This window comes from Apis dorsata, unplaced genomic scaffold (genome assembly GCF_000469605.1).
Source record: "Apis dorsata unplaced genomic scaffold, Apis dorsata 1.3 scaffold_298, whole genome shotgun sequence".
Taxonomy (NCBI): domain Eukaryota; kingdom Metazoa; phylum Arthropoda; class Insecta; order Hymenoptera; family Apidae; genus Apis; species Apis dorsata.
The window spans coordinates 44,281-62,293 of record NW_006263572.1 but is presented as its reverse complement, the minus strand read 5'-3'; the positions used below and the strand labels follow the sequence as shown (position 1 = coordinate 62,293).

The 18,013-nt window shown below is 21.7% G+C and overlaps 3 protein-coding genes across 6 annotated transcripts; 1 reads left to right on the top strand and 2 right to left on the bottom strand.

Moving 5' to 3' along the window:
* Window positions 1-2,109: 2,109 nt before the first annotated feature.
* On the bottom strand, window positions 2,110-3,848 carry LOC102681818 (myosin-2 essential light chain). 3 transcript variants are annotated; one of them, XM_006617319.2, is made up of 4 exons: window positions 3,706-3,848; window positions 3,575-3,602; window positions 2,555-2,860; window positions 2,110-2,457 (listed from the first exon to the last, which is right to left on the bottom strand). In XM_006617319.2, the coding sequence occupies exons 1-4, from the start codon at window positions 3,706-3,708 to the stop codon at window positions 2,351-2,353; spliced, it is 444 nt and encodes a 147-aa protein (XP_006617382.1). In that variant the 5' UTR covers window positions 3,709-3,848; the 3' UTR covers window positions 2,110-2,350. The 3 variants fall into 3 exon arrangements, with proteins under 3 accessions (XP_006617382.1, XP_006617381.1, XP_006617380.1); XM_006617318.2 differs by having other exon boundaries at window positions 3,575-3,620; window positions 3,706-3,818; XM_006617317.1 differs by lacking the exons at window positions 3,575-3,602; window positions 3,706-3,848 and adding an exon at window positions 3,006-3,060.
* A 1,319-nt stretch (window positions 3,849-5,167) lies between these two features.
* On the bottom strand, window positions 5,168-12,815 carry LOC102681597 (WD repeat, SAM and U-box domain-containing protein 1-like). The gene is made up of 18 exons (XM_031511270.1): window positions 12,652-12,815; window positions 11,835-11,985; window positions 11,571-11,742; window positions 11,306-11,451; window positions 10,862-11,088; window positions 10,519-10,757; window positions 10,281-10,371; window positions 10,103-10,212; window positions 9,874-10,013; window positions 8,513-8,711; window positions 8,187-8,332; window positions 6,973-7,181; window positions 6,619-6,887; window positions 6,365-6,455; window positions 6,184-6,278; window positions 5,930-6,091; window positions 5,708-5,855; window positions 5,168-5,637 (listed from the first exon to the last, which is right to left on the bottom strand). Exons 2-18 carry the CDS (start codon window positions 11,942-11,944, stop codon window positions 5,474-5,476), a joined length of 2,718 nt encoding a protein of 905 aa, XP_031367130.1. The 5' UTR covers window positions 11,945-11,985; window positions 12,652-12,815; the 3' UTR covers window positions 5,168-5,473.
* Window positions 12,816-15,432: 2,617 nt separating this feature from the next.
* On the top strand, window positions 15,433-16,790 carry LOC102681376 (breast cancer metastasis-suppressor 1-like protein). Of its 2 annotated transcripts, none has more exons than XM_006617314.2 (3): window positions 15,433-15,582; window positions 15,978-16,199; window positions 16,299-16,790. In XM_006617314.2, exons 2-3 carry the CDS (start codon window positions 15,982-15,984, stop codon window positions 16,771-16,773), a joined length of 693 nt encoding a protein of 230 aa, XP_006617377.1. In that variant the 5' UTR covers window positions 15,433-15,582; window positions 15,978-15,981; the 3' UTR covers window positions 16,774-16,790. The 2 variants fall into 2 exon arrangements, with proteins under 2 accessions (XP_006617377.1, XP_006617376.1); XM_006617313.2 differs by having other exon boundaries at window positions 15,962-16,199.
* Window positions 16,791-18,013: the final 1,223 nt, after the last annotated feature.

Below are 18,013 nucleotides of genomic sequence, written 5' to 3'. Positions count from 1 at the left end.
ATTAAAAATTTCTTGATATTAAAATTAAATTATTTACAAAATATAATTAACAATATATAATATATATATAATAATTTTTATTATTATATTATATATAATATAATATATATACAATATTATAATTATTATATATTATTAATTATAATATATTATGTTGTAATGTAATATATAATATATTTGTATCGTAAAATTAAATATATTACTGCTTGTTATATCGCGATCTATTATCTAAAATAAACAAATATATAAGAGTAATATTATGAATATACTATTGTGAAAAAAAAATTTAAACATATTAGTTCTATTTATTAAATTTACTAACATATATTATTCAATTTTATTAATTATCTTTTATATTGCGATATGAAAATAATGGAATAATTAAGTGAAATTCTTGATATTAAGTTTCTGCATATTTGAAATAAATATTTAATGAAATGAAATGATAAATAATTATCATCAATATAAAATAGTTTTTTTATCTAATGATAATTTTTTGACTGTAATTACTAATCTTATTAAAATTATCCTGATTTTACTTTATATTTACTAATTGATATGTCTATATATATATATGTCTATATAAGTACAGTAAGAATTATGTAAGAAATCTTTATCGTTTAACTTTGACATATATATGTATATACACATATATGAATGCAAGTATATAGCATGCATATATATAAAATAATATAAAATAAAATAGAAAATAGAATAGAATAGAACAGAAAAAATTTGATTTATTATATTTTTATGCTTTATACGCATAGAGAAAACAGCTGATATGTATAATGTATCGATGAATACGTGTTGTTTCTACGTCACGCAATGGTTGTTCATGATTCACGTGGCAGTATACATAGTATAACAGAATAAATATTATTTCCGAAAAATTATGAAATATATTACAATTTCATTATTATTTTGTTTTTCTCTCTTATTTTTGTTCTTATTGTTTTTTATTGTATAAAATATTTTAATTTAAAATATTATACTTACTTAATATGTATTTAATATAATGAGCGTTTCATTAAAAAAAATATAACTTTAAACATGAATAAAAAATTATAAATCTAAAGATTTTAGAATGATAGAAGATATTGTTATATGAATTCTTAAAATTTGTTGTTTAAATAAATATATTTGTGATAAAATTTTTATTCATAAAAAAAAAAATTATTTTGGACATATATTATTAAACATTTTTTAAAAACTATTGGACCAATAAAAATAATAAAGAATAAATACCAATAAATAGAATGTAAGATGGCGGTGATGAAATAAAGACAAATGGCGCAGTAGTCGCTACTTACCAATTGCTGGATATTAAACTTGGCATTATTATGCCTTTTTTAGTACTTTCACAATTACTTAATGATAGGCCGGAATTAATACTCATATTTCTTTCTTCGTAAAATTTTGACGGTTGTAATTTTACTTTCTCACAATGAAATCTTCGCTAGACTAGCGATTACTATCTGATAAAAAATTATCGTAGAATTACTAACACACAAGGCAACCGTACTACTCAAGCGAATGCAACGATACTGAAGCGCTCCTTCTTAAATGTCGACTTCATTCGATTTATTTCGATTCGATATATATCGATTCGATTTAAATCGATTTATAATATTTTTATTTGTTTAATTTACACGGTAAATGTTATAACAATGTTAATATTTTTACATGTTACAATACAAATTTTTACACTATTAAGAATAAAAAAGCTATTTTAATATGAAAATTGATATGTATATTTTTATTTAAATTTGATCTCTGGGTTCATAACAGCATTACATACTATTATTTATTTCAAATAATTAGATGTAAAAAAAAATATTTGTTTTAAGTTTATCTATGTTTAAATTTCATCTCTAACAAATTTTATTTTTTTCGAATACAGTTTTTTATATTTATAATTAACATTTTTGAAAATAGAAAGAAAGAAACAAAGAATTATTAACAAATATTAAAAATAATTACTTAAATTATTAAATTAATTACATGAATATTAAAAAAATTTTATATATATTGAGATTGAATTTTTTTTTTTCTTTAAATTTTATATTAGTTTTGACTTTGAATATACCTTTTTATGAATTTCTCACATCAAGGCACAATGTATATGTATATTCATTATATCAAATAAACAAAAAAAAAGAAGATTTATGTTCTACATTTCTAATATAAAATAATATTGGGGTAACTATTATGTATATAATTTTACATAATTTTGAATAATAAAAAAATACAATATAAGTAAATCAAAAAGATAAAAAATGTTTATAAAAGATTTTATAATAGATAAAAATTTTTTTGATTAATAATTACTGTATCTATTAAAATAAATTTAACCGCACATTACTTGACGAACAAAGTCTTCATAATTAATATTACCCTGTGAATCTTCATGACCAGCTAATAAAGTTTCAACTTCTTCATCACTAAGTTTTTCACCTATCAAAAAATGAAGAAAATTAGTTTGTAAATTACAAACTAAATTATACATTCAAATTTGTATTAAATAATTAGAAATAAAAATATTTTTACATACCTAGTGTGGTTAAAAGATGTCTCAATTCTGCAGAAGAAATAAAACCATTTCCATCTTTATCAAAGTGGCGCAATCCTTCTATAAAATCATCAGCAGTATCAGAAGTTCTAGATTTACTTATAGCTTGATAAATTGGTAGAAATACTTCAAAACTAATACGTTCATCAGGTTTATGTTGATGAGTAAATTTCTTGACATCTGATTCAGTTGGATTTTGCCCTAAAGCACGTAATGCATCACCAATTTGAGCTACATGAATTTTTCCATCTCCTCGGCTGTCAAATAGTTGAAACGCCTCTTGAAATTCTATTGCAATAAAAAATTTTATAATTATAATTATTATAATTATATAAAATGAATAAATATAGATAAATATGTAAAGAAATATTTATTCTTTATTATTTATTATATCTAAAAAATGATATATTCTATGAATAATAAATTTATTTACCCTCAATTGATGACATCATTCTGTTAGTTAATTCTTGATAACTACAACCATACATTGTGTATTTTATATATAAGTAGATACATATGCATATAAATTGTATGAAAAAAAATAAGATTTTTTTTTTTAAGAAGTGAAACAATTACAATAAATTAAATATGTGTAAAAAAAAAAATTTATACTATATTGCGTTTCATTTTCAAAGCAAGAATATAGAATATTAATAAATAAATTAAAATTTGTTTTTTCTTAACACAATATATATCTCGTTTACAACACAAGTATATTAATAAAACAATATTTGGAAACGATTTAAAACGGAATATAAAGGCTCTACAGACGCTACGACGCAATGCTACTCGATTTCTGTCTTCGTTTCTTCTTTCCTGCTGCTATTTCTTTCAGGTGCCTAACCATAAAAGGAAATCACCGACACGTAAATCGATGTCACCAGGGTGGGTCTAATAAGGTAAACGATATTCTTGACCTAAATTGAACATCGAGTACAATCTGTCCGTCCCTCTTTAATCTTATTCTGTTTGATATCGCAAATGTCATTCGTATTTACTTACCTGCTAACTGATCCTCTGAGTAAGATGCCTGAAAATATGACGCATTCTTTTATTGCTACTTTTGTTTAAGTACATTTTTTGTAATAAAATAGCAAAAAAGCAAAGAAAAGAAAGTCTATAAGAATACTAACCATTTTGTTATTTATCGTCAGAGACACAATACGTATCTTTTTACAGTGAACGTATATATGTGCACGTTTGACACAAGCGCTCCAATCATACTAAGTTTTTCAATCTAGTTATCTTCGAAGAATTTATATAGTCATCGGTTTTACTGCAATATTATCAAAGTAAATAAAAATAATCAAGATGAAAGTGAATTTTTAACAAATTATTATTATTTAAAATTTTTAGTAAATCCTAAAATATGTTTAGTTAAAATAATGATTAAAATAAAATAGTTAAAAACAAGAAACCAAAAAAAATAAAGAATAAATTCTAAAAATTATATTCATTTATAAGCTATATGAGATAAGTAACAGTAATATAATATAAATAATTGAAACTAAAAATTTAGCTGCATTTATTCATAATAACTTATCGGTTTTATAGTATTATTCTTTAAAAATATGAAACTTTATTATTAATATTATATTTTTACGAACTTGATACTGATTTCTAATCTCGATGAATTACATAGTTTCGGTTTTTCTTTGAGAAGATCACTATATTAAACTATCTTGTATATTTTGATATATTATATTGTACAATATAAATTTAAATTTGCAATATTTACAAGATTTTGATAAAATTTCTTATCTTAAAAATGAATTTATAAGCAGAATTGTTCTATCACGTTCAGTTTTTAAAAAATATATTGCATAATTTTGGAACAAAAATCAGATGATAAATTACATAAATATAATTTTAATAGAGAATTTTAAAATAAATTTTAAAATTTTAAAATTTTCTGTATATGAATATTAATAGATATTCAATTTGATAATTTTGATTAATTATAAAAAATAATTATATTTATTAAAAGAATTGATGTATGAACTTTGTATTTTTTGTCTAATATAAATTTTTTATACAGTTTAAAATTTTGTCGATGTATGAAAACAAAATCATCTAAAAATGTTTCGAGTATGATTTTGAATTTGAAAATAGAATATAAAAAAATATACGATAGAAATGTTACGACATTTTGTTGTCATGCGGATATTATTCATTTGTTTTGATTCAACAGTGCTGTAACTATGCGTAATAGTACCCATTCAAAAACTATTCAATTTTTACATGAATTCGATTTTTCATGTAATTTTGAATCATAGATTTCTTTATGAGCATCCTGTTTTTAAACAATTTCAATATTAATTGGTCGAATATTAATAGTAATAAGAAGCTACTTCCGAATGTTTATAAATAATAACATTTTATTTTAAATACTTACATATGTATATTTTTATTTAGTTTAAAAATATTAATCAAATAATTTTTTATATAAAATATCGAATATTTTAATTTTCAATATTAAAAATATCGATAATAAATATTAATTTCTATTTTTGAAAAATAAGTCATTTTTATATTATATGTATATAATTAAAATTTTTATTTAATAGATATTTATAAAATTATCACAAATGTATATAAGTGTATTTAAGTATATTTTATCGAGTTCATCGATTTTTTTAATTATATTTGTACAATAAATTTTTGTGCGCATTTATGATTTGTTTCTTTTATAGCATTATATATATATTTATAGGAGTGCATACAATTTTTCTGATAAAGTTTCTTAAATTGTGATAAAGAAAAGTGTCAAGTGACTAAGAAAAAGATATGCTAACATGTTAGTCAAAAGAAAAAAAAAGAAAAAAAAAATTGTTACAAATATTTATATTATACTTATACTTTCAATTATAATTTAAATTAATCATTAACAATTATTAATATTTAAAATTGTGGTCGATTTCCATGAAGAAAAGTATATATCGCGTTCCTGAGTATAATGTTTGGGGTAAATGAAGTATCTCGAAGAGATTTATTTGTCATTGGACTAGTATATTTTCCACATAAAAACCATTCATTTATAGCTGCTTTCTCATATGTAAATCCATCTGAAATTAAGATGTTTGTTAAAATAATCATTTGTTAATAAATCTTAATTATAATTTTTATTTATATTACCAGAACATTGAACAGGTTCTTTCATTATTTCATGTGTAATAGGACATAAAAATTCGTGAGGTATTTCGGTATCGTCTATAGAAATTTCTATAGAATTATCATCTTCACGTTTCAACCAATACAATTGTGTTTTAAGTGCTTCTGCTGTCTGCAATTGTATACGCAATTAAAATTACCATAAAATGAGTAATAGGAAAAAATATAAATTATTTTAAATTCTACCTCATCATCCTGTTCTATATGCAGTTTTTTTATTAATTCATTTTCCGATAAAGAAAATAATTGACGTCCCGTTAAAGAAATCGCAGAAGCATTTTTAATTAATATTGATAAACCTATTTCGTCTAACCATTTTAAGGTATCATCAATCTTCCAATCTATAACCTTTCGTATTAAATATTAAAAATGTTAATAATTAACATAATTTTTTATTATTAAACAAAATATTATTTTAAACAATATCATGTTTTAAATACCTTTTTTCTATTATACTTTAAATTATTCATTAATATATTTTGTGAAATTAATTGTTGAGGTATTTTCCAAATTAAGACAGTTTTATCTAGAGCACCTATATTTATGATTTGAAATAATTTATTTATATAAAAAAGAATTAATCAAAAGAATGTACATTGGATAAAATAATATAACCCAAACCTGTAATAAAAAGGGATGTATCTTCCGAAAATGCACAAGCAGTTACAAGACTTTCGTGCTCTTCTAATACGTACAAACACACTCCAGAGTACTAAAATTATATGTATAATTTTTTAAGTTATAAATAATTATGCAAAATAATTTTTCACATATTTGGATATTATTTTTCTCTTTTTTTTGTTATTGCTATTTTGAAAAAGAATGACTTATTTTTTATAAAAGATAAAAAAGAGATAATTTAAATATTATCTTACTATACTCCATATACGTGCAGTTCTATCGGTCGCTACACTTCCTAAGATTTCGCTGTGAATTGGAGAAAATCGAACACAAGTTACATTGCCACCATGTCCAGTAAAAATTTTTTTTTCTTTATATTGTATGTCATCACCAGTGCTTCCAATACTTCCTGTTGCACTTACATCTCGTTTACCAATTGTTATTTGCCATAATTTAACCATTGAATCATTGCCACCAGTTGCCAGTAAATAAAAGTGTTTATCATTATTTATATTTATTCTTTCTGTAAATCAAGATAATATGATAAATTACGAAGAGCAGTTATACATAAACATCAATATTAATTCATAATATTTTATAATACTCACTATTATATATAAAATCAGATGATGGACTAAAGTCACACCCTTGTACGCCTAAGTCATGAGCTTCTCCACAAATAATTAATGCCGCACAATTTTTATTATCCACAATGTCAAATAATCTCCAGGTACCTTCGTTACAAGCCGTGACTAAATAACAAGAATCAGGTGTAAAAGCAATCGCGTTTACTGCATCGGAGTGGCCTCTAAAAACACTGCACATAATAATAACTTAATGTGTACTTTACTATTTATATTTATATATATACATATGTATGCAAAAATAACGTTTTCATTAATATTTATAATAATATATAAAAAAATAAAGTTGTATCTTGTAAATACATTATTTGGATGTAATTTGTGATTCATTTGATTTTTTATTTGTTCCATTTAGAACAAAATTTTTCTAGCAATATTATTGTTTCCTTTATTCTAATTTATAAATAAAATTAAAATTAAAATTATTCTAAATTAAAATAAAATAATATTATTTTCAATACTATTTTCTTTGCTTAAAAATTTAATAACAAATATATATATATATTTAGTGAAACAAGATTTTTTATGCGCCTTTTCAGTATGTAATCGAAGTTTGAATGTTATAAAATAATAGCAATAATTCGTTTTTCAAGTTTGATGTTCTGATGTTTTAAATAAAAAGAGAAAGATCCTTCTTTTCATCGATATCTACGAATTTTTATATCTAATTATATTACAAAATCAGAATTAAAAAAATTAAGTAACAAAAAAATCATGTTTTGAATCAAACTTTAGATTTTGAATCGAAAATTGAATCTCGAAATAATGAATATCTGAATATGAATTAATAAATTTTTCGAGATCTCGATCCGAATCCAAAAAAATTCCGATCTGAGTCAAATCTATAATTTTAAATACTTGTATATTTCTAAATAGAAAAGACAAAAAAAAAAAGATATAATTTTTCTACTTTAAATATAAAAACTTGAAAAGGCATTAATGACTGATTGAAATGAAATTTGGTAAATTTTAGGGGATTTAAAGACAAAGAATGAATGTGAATTATCAGAAGATATTATCAGCAGAATTATTAAGAAATATTATCTTCTCACGAATTTAATTTTATCTAGTAATTGGGATTTGTAATGGTGATTTTTCTTTTGACATAAATTGCTAAAGTTAAGATTTCAATCATTGATATTATTCGGAAATATGGTCAAAATATTTTAAAGATATACCAAAGTTCCTCCATATTATCCACATTCCATAATGTTGTTCTTTCATCATCTCCAGCAGTAGCAATTTTAGTACCATCCGGGGACCATCGACAAACACGAATACCGGATCCTGAATTTACGAAAGAAGATTTTGCTTGACAGCCGTCCTACGAGAAATTAAGTAATAAAAGAGCATCACTAACAGTGAGTTTAATTTACAATTTACAAAGTTATATGAAATGGACCAAAAAAAAGTCGTTATGTTTCGTTATTCTTCAAAATGTTTCAATATTGTTATTTTCCTATTTTAACATTGATAATTTTTATTTAAATATATGTAGTATTACCTCAGTATTCCAGATAACAACAGTTCCATCTAAAGAGCAGGAGGCAAGCATACGACCACAAGGACTAAATTCTACGTGATTTATGCTATATTTATGACCATCTAATGGACTGTAAGATTTTTCTTGAAATTTCATGGTAATTTCGGAATCTGTTTCTTCTTCTTCGCTTTCAATAGTCCAAATTCGTATTAATTTATCCCTATACATTTAATATAATTATTTAACGATATAGATTGATTTAAAATCTGTCGATTTGGTTGAAATTTTGCAAATAACTTCATTTTATATAAAAACAATATTTGCGAGAAGAATTTTTGACGATTCGAAAGTTAAAACTCAAAATTTTGTGAAAAGTGTTCTATTATTTTAGTATCAACATCATCAATACATAATACACGCAGAATAAGATCATAATAATAATCATATAAAATAATAGTAATCATAATCAGTATTTGTCCTAAGATAAAACATCCAAAAAATTTTAAATCGGGCATGATAAGTTTTCGGAAATTTTGTCGATGTTTATGTATATTTTAATAAAAAAAAGATAATGATAGCAATGAAATTTGAATGAAAAATTATTTTGTATGTAATATATTATTCATATTTTTTATGTAAGCGATTTCATATTGAAATAAATTATAAATTTTTTGAAATACTTTGTATTTTAATCGTTCGTTGTCTTTCTTTATTTATCATTCTCGATGATTATCATTGTTGTTAGCAAAAATAAAACGAAGTTTAAATTTCGCATTGCTTGTGAATTAAATGAATATATTAAATATATATACTTACGTATGTACTTATATATGTTTACTACTTATCTATGAACTTATGAATAGAAAATATTATATACATATTTTATATTTTTATATGTAGGATGTTAATATATTCATAGAGCACTTTTAGAAAATCGATTCTACAAGTTAAAATAAATATAAAAGTTGACATACAAAAATGTCAATTATGTTTACTTATTAGATTATAAATTAAGTTCATAATTAATAAATTAAGTCATAAATTTAAATTCATGTTAAATGAAGCAAAGAAGAAAAAGTATAATAAAGTATAACAGGATAATTTTTTCTTTCGATTTTGTTTCATTTAATGCAAATTTTAATTATTTATATAATAAATCTTAAAATCTTAATTTTTATATATCAATTTTCATATTTATTTTGATTTTAATCAATCTTTCTACGAATATAATAACATTCTATACACACACACACACATATATATATTATGTTATTATATAAATAACATATATGTTTTGCATATTGCATATTGTATATTATGACAAATATATGTGCATAAACATCGGCAATTTAATCATGAATCATATAAAAATTCCAACTAACCCAGATCCAGAAGCGATAAGATGATTTCCATAAAAAGCTAGACTATTCACTACACCAGTGTGTTCTTCCAATCTTTGAATTAATTGAACATCATTAATAGATTCAACATTCTTCATTACAGTCTGTTCATATTCAATGCTCTGGATATAATGATAGAAAATTAGTTTCGTTCTAAATGAATGCGATTATTTTTTTACGATTGACGATAGATGGAAACATATATATTTACTTCTTCGTGATTATCTAAAAATAAGGCAGGTGTAAATCGTCGTACAAGTTCCGAATCAAGACTTAAGTTTCCTTTGAGATCCCAAACAATTACAGATTTATCGTTAGAACCTATAATGATAATAATAATAAAATGAGGAGCATATGCAATTGTATTATATATATATACAATTAATTACCAGTTGCCAATAAATTTCCATCTCTCGAGAACGCGCAGGACGCTACATATCTATTATGCCCTGATATTATCGTCATTACTTTTCCCGAATTCTAAAAATCATTATATTAATTTATTTTAGAATTTTAAAATATTAAAATTCGATTATATAAAATCATAATGTCATCAACAATTGCACAAGTTCCATGATTTATTATTTTAAAGAATAGATGAAATATATATACGTATATATTTTATACCGTTTCCCAAATCACTGCTGTTTTATCAAGACTACTGCTGGCAATGAACAATCCGTTTACGTTGAAACAAACACAAGTTAAAGCACTGCTGTGTTTTTCCATGATTCTGCAGAGATTTATATTGACAGAGGACGGTTGAGTTTCACATTTCGATTGTATTATAATTATTTCCCATAGTTTTACACAATGGTCATTACCGCAAGTAACTAGTTGATATAATTTCGTGAGCGGATCGTTACCTAAATATTAATCAAATTATAAATATATTAATATCATGAGATCTTTATCTAATTATTTATATTTTTCTAAAACAAGAGTGTTGTAAAAATTTTTTATATATTACTTATAATCTTTTGAGAAGTCGAAAAATCACAAGAAATAACGCCTAGATCATGAGCATCATCTACCCAGGCAAGAGCAGTGATTGTTTGATTATCGGAAAGGCACGAGTCGATGATATCGGCGGTGGAGAATAATTTCAAGACACCAAATGTACAAGTGGTAATCAACCAAGTAGAATCGGGTGAAAAACATACACTTTGTACAGCACCATCGTGTTTTTGAAAACATCTAAATTACCGATAGAGATAGATTTCATTTATATATGGTCGTAATAAATAAATATCGTAACAATGTTGATCGGTAAAGAAAATACGAATTGACAAAATTGACGATTGAATTTTTGAACATGTTCAATTCATGAAGTTATCAATTTTACTATTATTTATCTACTTTTACTACTATTAATTTATATTATATTATATAAGATTACAATGCTGGTTCTTGCCTAACTAAATTGCGTCGAACCAAATCCCAAAGACAAACTTGTCCATTATCTCCAGCAGTTGCAAGTAACGTTGAATCGGGTGAAAATCTACAAACTCTCACAGCTTCTCCACCTACTTGAACCATGGTATGAATTTTTGATCCCGTCTGAAAATACATGATATTTATATCTAATACTATCTTGATAATATGATAATATCATAATAATAGTATTAATCGTAATTTATTTTAATTTCGGATAATAGATAGAATATAATAAAACTTACTCGTAAATTCCAAAGTAACGTTGTACCATCTATACTGGCCGAAGCTAACATCGTTGATCGAGGACTCACTTTGACAGATGTAACTCCATACTTGTGTCCTTGCAATGGAGAAAAATATGCTTCTATGTATCCTGTGCCGGATCGCCATTGCCAAACTCTAACTCGTTTGTCTCTGAAAAAATATAGAAAGATTCATCGATCGTTTATTTCGAAAAAAGTTTTTCTACATATTTACAAATCATGAATTTTTTATAACTTTCTTACCCGGATCCAGTTACTAATACGCAATCACCAGCAAAATCAACACTAGTTACATCATTAGTGTGAGATGTTAAAGTTTGTAGAATTTGTACATTTTCTATGATGGTGGTCATATTTGCACGTACTAATTTCGTTACTAATATTTTTCATGTACCTATTATCAGCGTTATAAGAATTATAGCAAACGCGATAATACTGTATAATAAATAAAACGCGGAAAATAATCAAAATAACTACATTATATTTAGCATAAAATTCTATTCATGCGGCGTAAAATATATTTTATCATTTAACTTTACATATTTTCGTCTTCAACTTTAAAAGTTACGAATAACTTTAAAGTACTGATACGTTTATTTAGATCCCTATGTTATAAATGGACAAATTCCAGTAAATGTCAAATATCTTAAGCAAAATATAAAGAATACGTGGTGTAAAGAAACGTGGAAAATTCCGTAAAGACCTTGATATTGTTCGATATATGTATTATATATAAGTTTAATAAACGTGGCTCTATTGGATAGGATATAGTCCAATTGTAATTGAATTAAACAAAAGATTATATATCTATTTCATATGAAAGATAATTAATGATATATAATAATAATCATATATAAAGTACAAAATATACATTTCAAATCATCTAAAAATATTTTTTCGAAGGAAATAATTAAATAAATACAATAAGAAAATATTTATGTTGAAAACTATTCACTTATATTAACAAAGAGAAATTGCGAACATTAATGCAACTTTAATTCGAAAAATTCGAAAGATAGGTTCATCGAAAATGTGGAAACGTAATATTTTGAACACTTACTTTTCAAGGAAGATTTATTTCGTTTAATTATTTGACACATATCGTTTCTTTCAAGTGATAAAACTGAACTCGGCAAAATAAAATTGTGTGTGCATTCCATAATAAAACGTCAACGCATGTCTGCTACGGTTCTAAAATCGATATATACGGAGTAACTAAGTACAAATAGCTGTAAAATAACATGGATGATTTTGTATCGGTATTGAAATCCTTATTATTATTGTATATCATTACTATCATTATTTTATTTACTACCATATTTACTAATCATATATTGTTACTTTATCTTTTGTCGATTTATTTATATTATACCTTTATATTAAAAATAAAAATAATCATAGCTTCTCTCAACTTTTTTTAATAGAAAAGTCTGCTCTATATTTATCAGATTTATCTCTTCTGAAGTTATATTTTTTTTGAAATTAGATTTCTAGTTTTTTAAATAAATTAAAAAATATCAGTTAAAATAAGTACATTTTTGACGTTTTTTATCTTTGATCATTATTATAATATTATAATATAATATGTAATCTAATAACTACTTACATCATTTTATTTAGAAGAATATTACATAATTATTTCATATTAAGAGCAACTAAATAACAATTATTATAAAGATATAAAATATTTCGAATGTTGAAAAATTATAATTTTTTTTTGAAATGATTTTTTCAAAAATTGTGAAATTCTAGAAAAAAATGATTTATAGATTAAAATCTATAAGAAATATTTATTAAAGATTATAAAATTATAAAATTAAAAAAAAGTTATAATTTATTATAATATTAATTAAAAAAAATTATAATATTACATAATTACTTACATACTACTTTATTATGATATGTTTATTATGATCCCTGTATATTAATGAATTAATTATTTATTAATGCATTATTATTAAAATAAAGTAAAATATAATTTTTTAAAATGTATTTTGTAAATTGTAATTTATATCATTAAAAAAAAATAAATATTTATTATCAAAATAAAAATAAAAATATTTCATTTATGTGTATTTCTTCAATTATAAAAAATATTTGTAATAAGCAAAGAATGAAAAATACAACCATTTTATTCAATGATTACATTTAATAGATCTACAGCATTTTTCTGCTGTCAGATTATTGTATACTTTCTATTCAATTTCTGCCAATTTATCGTTAATTACGAATAAAATCGGAATAGTTTTTATCAAAAGCTAAATTTGCTATATTTTTGTTATTATTAATTTATTATTATTGTTATTTATTATTTTTGTTACTATTAATTTATTAATATAATTAAATACAATAGATTTTGTATCAAATCTGCAACTTTTCTGTTGATATATTTGCAGTAGAATAATATTATTATCATATAAAATATATGCAATATTATTATATTATATAGAATATTTTTATATAATGTATAACAAATATATAATGTATAACAAATATATTTTTATATAATGTATAATAAATATATTTCAAAAATCACAATTTTAATTATAGGAATACAAAAGATTAAAATTATGTATATTTAAAAATATTTAAATATTATTGATATTCATAAAACGAATTAATGATTACAGATGAAATATATTGTTTAAATAATAATAAAAAACAGATGTCCTATAACGATTTATTGAAATTGTAGATAATATAAATTTTTAATTTTATTCTAGTCGTTTTGTATTTTAAATGAAATATTAATTACTAATTTTTATTTATTGAAATTAAATTTGGTTTATATTTTTTTTTCAATATTTGAAAATTATTTTAGTTTTATTAATCTAGTTTTTGAAGTTGATCTAGTTGTTTGTAAACTATAAAGTACTAGAACATTGTAGTAACATTGAATTATATTTAAATATTTATATTATTCAAATTTTTAATATGAATTTCTTAAGTTAAAATAGTGATTTTTGGAATCTATTCACTAATTCTATCAATTTGAAAAAACTTTCAAATTTTTTTCGGGAAAATAAAATTTCATCTTATTAAGATTTTTAAAAATTTTTAAGTTTTAAATCAAATTTGAAGTGATTCAAATTTAGTATTTTATAGAAAAATAATTCAAAACTTTTAAAATCTCTTTTCTAGTTATAAAATTTAATTTGTTTCTTTAAAAAATGCTCAAATTTGTCATATAATATTATTATCAATACAACAAAATACATTTATTTTTAATTTTTTTAATCCGCAGTATAATGAAATTTATCATATTGATTATAAAGAAAACTGAAGATAGATTAATATAGTGAATTTTATATGTAATCTACGTGCATTGTGCGTGAATAATGTATATAAATGAATTATAAAGAATTTATTATTAATAAAAAATTAAGAATCCGTATATTTATATTCACATGAAATTTATACAACATAGTTAGTTACATAAATAACAAAGATAGTAAGATGAAAAAAACTTAATGTTAATTAATCAATAGAAGTTTTTTAACTTACAAAAAATTAATTTTATTATATTTTATTTTTTCTTTATATATAATTTTCTTTCTTTTTTTTTTCTTTATATATAATTCTAAAGTAAACAATTTATTTCAAATCGACCAATTATTATTATTATAAATTAGATATATGATTTGATTTTTAAGTTAAGTAAGTTATTTTCATAAATTATTTTTTATCTAGATTTTGAAAGTTTCGAATTATAAAATTAGTAGAAAGGTTCAAGGATCAAAAAATCAAAATTTTTTTATCAAATGATTTCGAAATTTCAAAATTTCAATTATCATAATGAGATTTTCATTTCTAGCAAAGAATTATTGAAAATTTCATGGCGCATGCTCATTGATAATCCCGCACGTTAAGTGATGAAATACAAATGGTTGATTTCAAGTAAAGTGACAAATACTGTTATTTTATTTTCGTATTAATAGTCATTTTATAATATTATTTTAAAAAGAAAAATATAAGAAAAAATTATTTAAGAGTGAGTATAATTTTTAATATAATATATAAAAATATAATTTTCTATCAAAAATATTAAATAATTCAAGGTACAATAATTTAAAGGAATTTTCCGGAAAATTTTACTATAAAATATCATTATTATATCTATAACATATTGTTATTATTGATTGATATTAATTTATAATTATTAATTTAATGTTATTAATATTCAAATAAAAATTTATTGAATAATAAAACAAAATATTAGAGGTTATGATATATCATAATATAAATTTTACATATAATATCTTCAAAAAATATATTTTAATTTAAAATATAATTTAAAAATTTTTATACTTATATATTTATGTATATATTTTTAGCATATAATCATTTTTTTTGTTACTTATTCTTATAAGTGAGTGTAATATCTAGACAGATGCCAAGTGTTAAAGATGAATCTGAAGCAGAAGGAGAAGAAATGTCTCATGATAGCAATGAAAGTAATCAAAGTTCTGCATCATGCGATAGTAGTGCAGAACACAGTGATAGTGATGATTCTTCAGAAATGGATGAAGATGAATGTGAAAGACGACGTAATGAATGTATGGAAAACTTAGTAGATTTAGAAAGACAATTTACACTTCTTAAAGAGCAGTAAATATTTTCATATGATACAATTTTTTAAAAATATAATTATAAAAAGAATTTAATTGCTACAAATTTAATATATATAACTTTTAAAAATAATTTTAGGCTTTATCGTGAAAGAATTACTCAAGTAGATACAAAATTAGGTGAAGTTCGAGTTGGAAAATCTGAAGAATATTTAATACCATTGGAACGATTAAAAGAAAATATGAAAACCAAAACAGAAGTAGCTGGGATATTAAAACAATATAGATTACAAAATATACAGAATAAATTTTTAGCAGAAGAACAAGCTGCATTGCAAAATTTTGAAAGTGAAAAAGAATTAATTTGGGATTGCATTCATAATGATTTACAAGAAAAAATTCGTAGATTAGAAGAAGATAGAAATAATGTTGATATTCATGCAGATTTATGGTTAAATTCTAATGGTAGAAGACGCAGAAATCATACTGAAAGAAGAAGAGCTGTTTCTGTTGCAGGACCTTATATTGTTTACATGCTTAATGATGCAGATATTCTTGAAGATTGGGCATTGATAAAGAAAAGTTTAAGCAGTCGAAAAACTGAAATAATATAATGATATATCCATTGAAATACAAATCCATTTTTAAAAATATAACAATCTTAATGATAATGTATTGCTCTTTTATAGATATGTATAAAAAATGTGTAAAAGATATTAGAGCGATCATTATCTTTATTTATTGGCACTTCTCTTATGTTTATAATACATATATAAAGTGCCTTCTATAAAACATTTTGATCTCTATAAAATTATTTTAGTTGATAAAATACTGGTGCAAATAGAGTAATGGAAAAATTTTATGACAAAGTATCTTTGTCTTTGAAAGCACAATTCATGATAAACTAACAAAATATTAATTAATTGTAAAAATAATTGTTACATTTTTTTTACGAATATAATATTTTGTTATAAAATCAATTTAATACAAAAATTTATTTAAATAATTTTAAGCTTATTTATAATGAATTCTGTAAAATATGTTTCTTGAAAATCATAAGTATAGATTTTAACTTTTAATATTATAATTTTTAATCTAGAATTTATTTGTAAAATTATTAGTAAAAAAATCAATTTAATTTTTATCGATTTGTCATACATGTACAAACTGTAATATATTTGAATATATTTCATATTTTTGAATAAACTTAAAAAAAATAATGTTTAGTAAATATTTGTATATCTTTTATGAATACAAATTTTTGATATTTACATAATATATCACATTTTTTAAACCTATACATATATTTAAAACTTAAATATTTTAACAATAAATATATTTTTAATATTATGAAGCAATTAATTTATGTTAAAACGTTTTGAAAAATAAATTAAATTTACAAAATATTTTTATTAATTAATTTGCTATATGATTAATATATTTACATAAAAATAATTGTAAAATATTCTACAACAACAATAAATATAAATATTGATATATGATGTTAAAATGATAGTAAAAATGTAATTTGTTACCATAATATATATATTACATTAAGATACATATAAAAAAAAAAAAAAAAAGAAAAAATGCTAAAAAAAGGAAAAAAATATTTTTAAATTTAATCATTATTATAAAATTATTTAAATTTAAATTAAAAAAAAATTAAATTGAAAATATTATATAAATATATACATATATTTAATATGAAAATTTAATATATATTAAATTATTTTCTTTTAAGGTTTCTAAATTTAATATGAAACTATAAACAAAAATTTTTTTTTAATTAATTAAAAAGAATTCATATAATTTTATATAAATATATAAAATCTTTAAAATTATTTTTTAGAT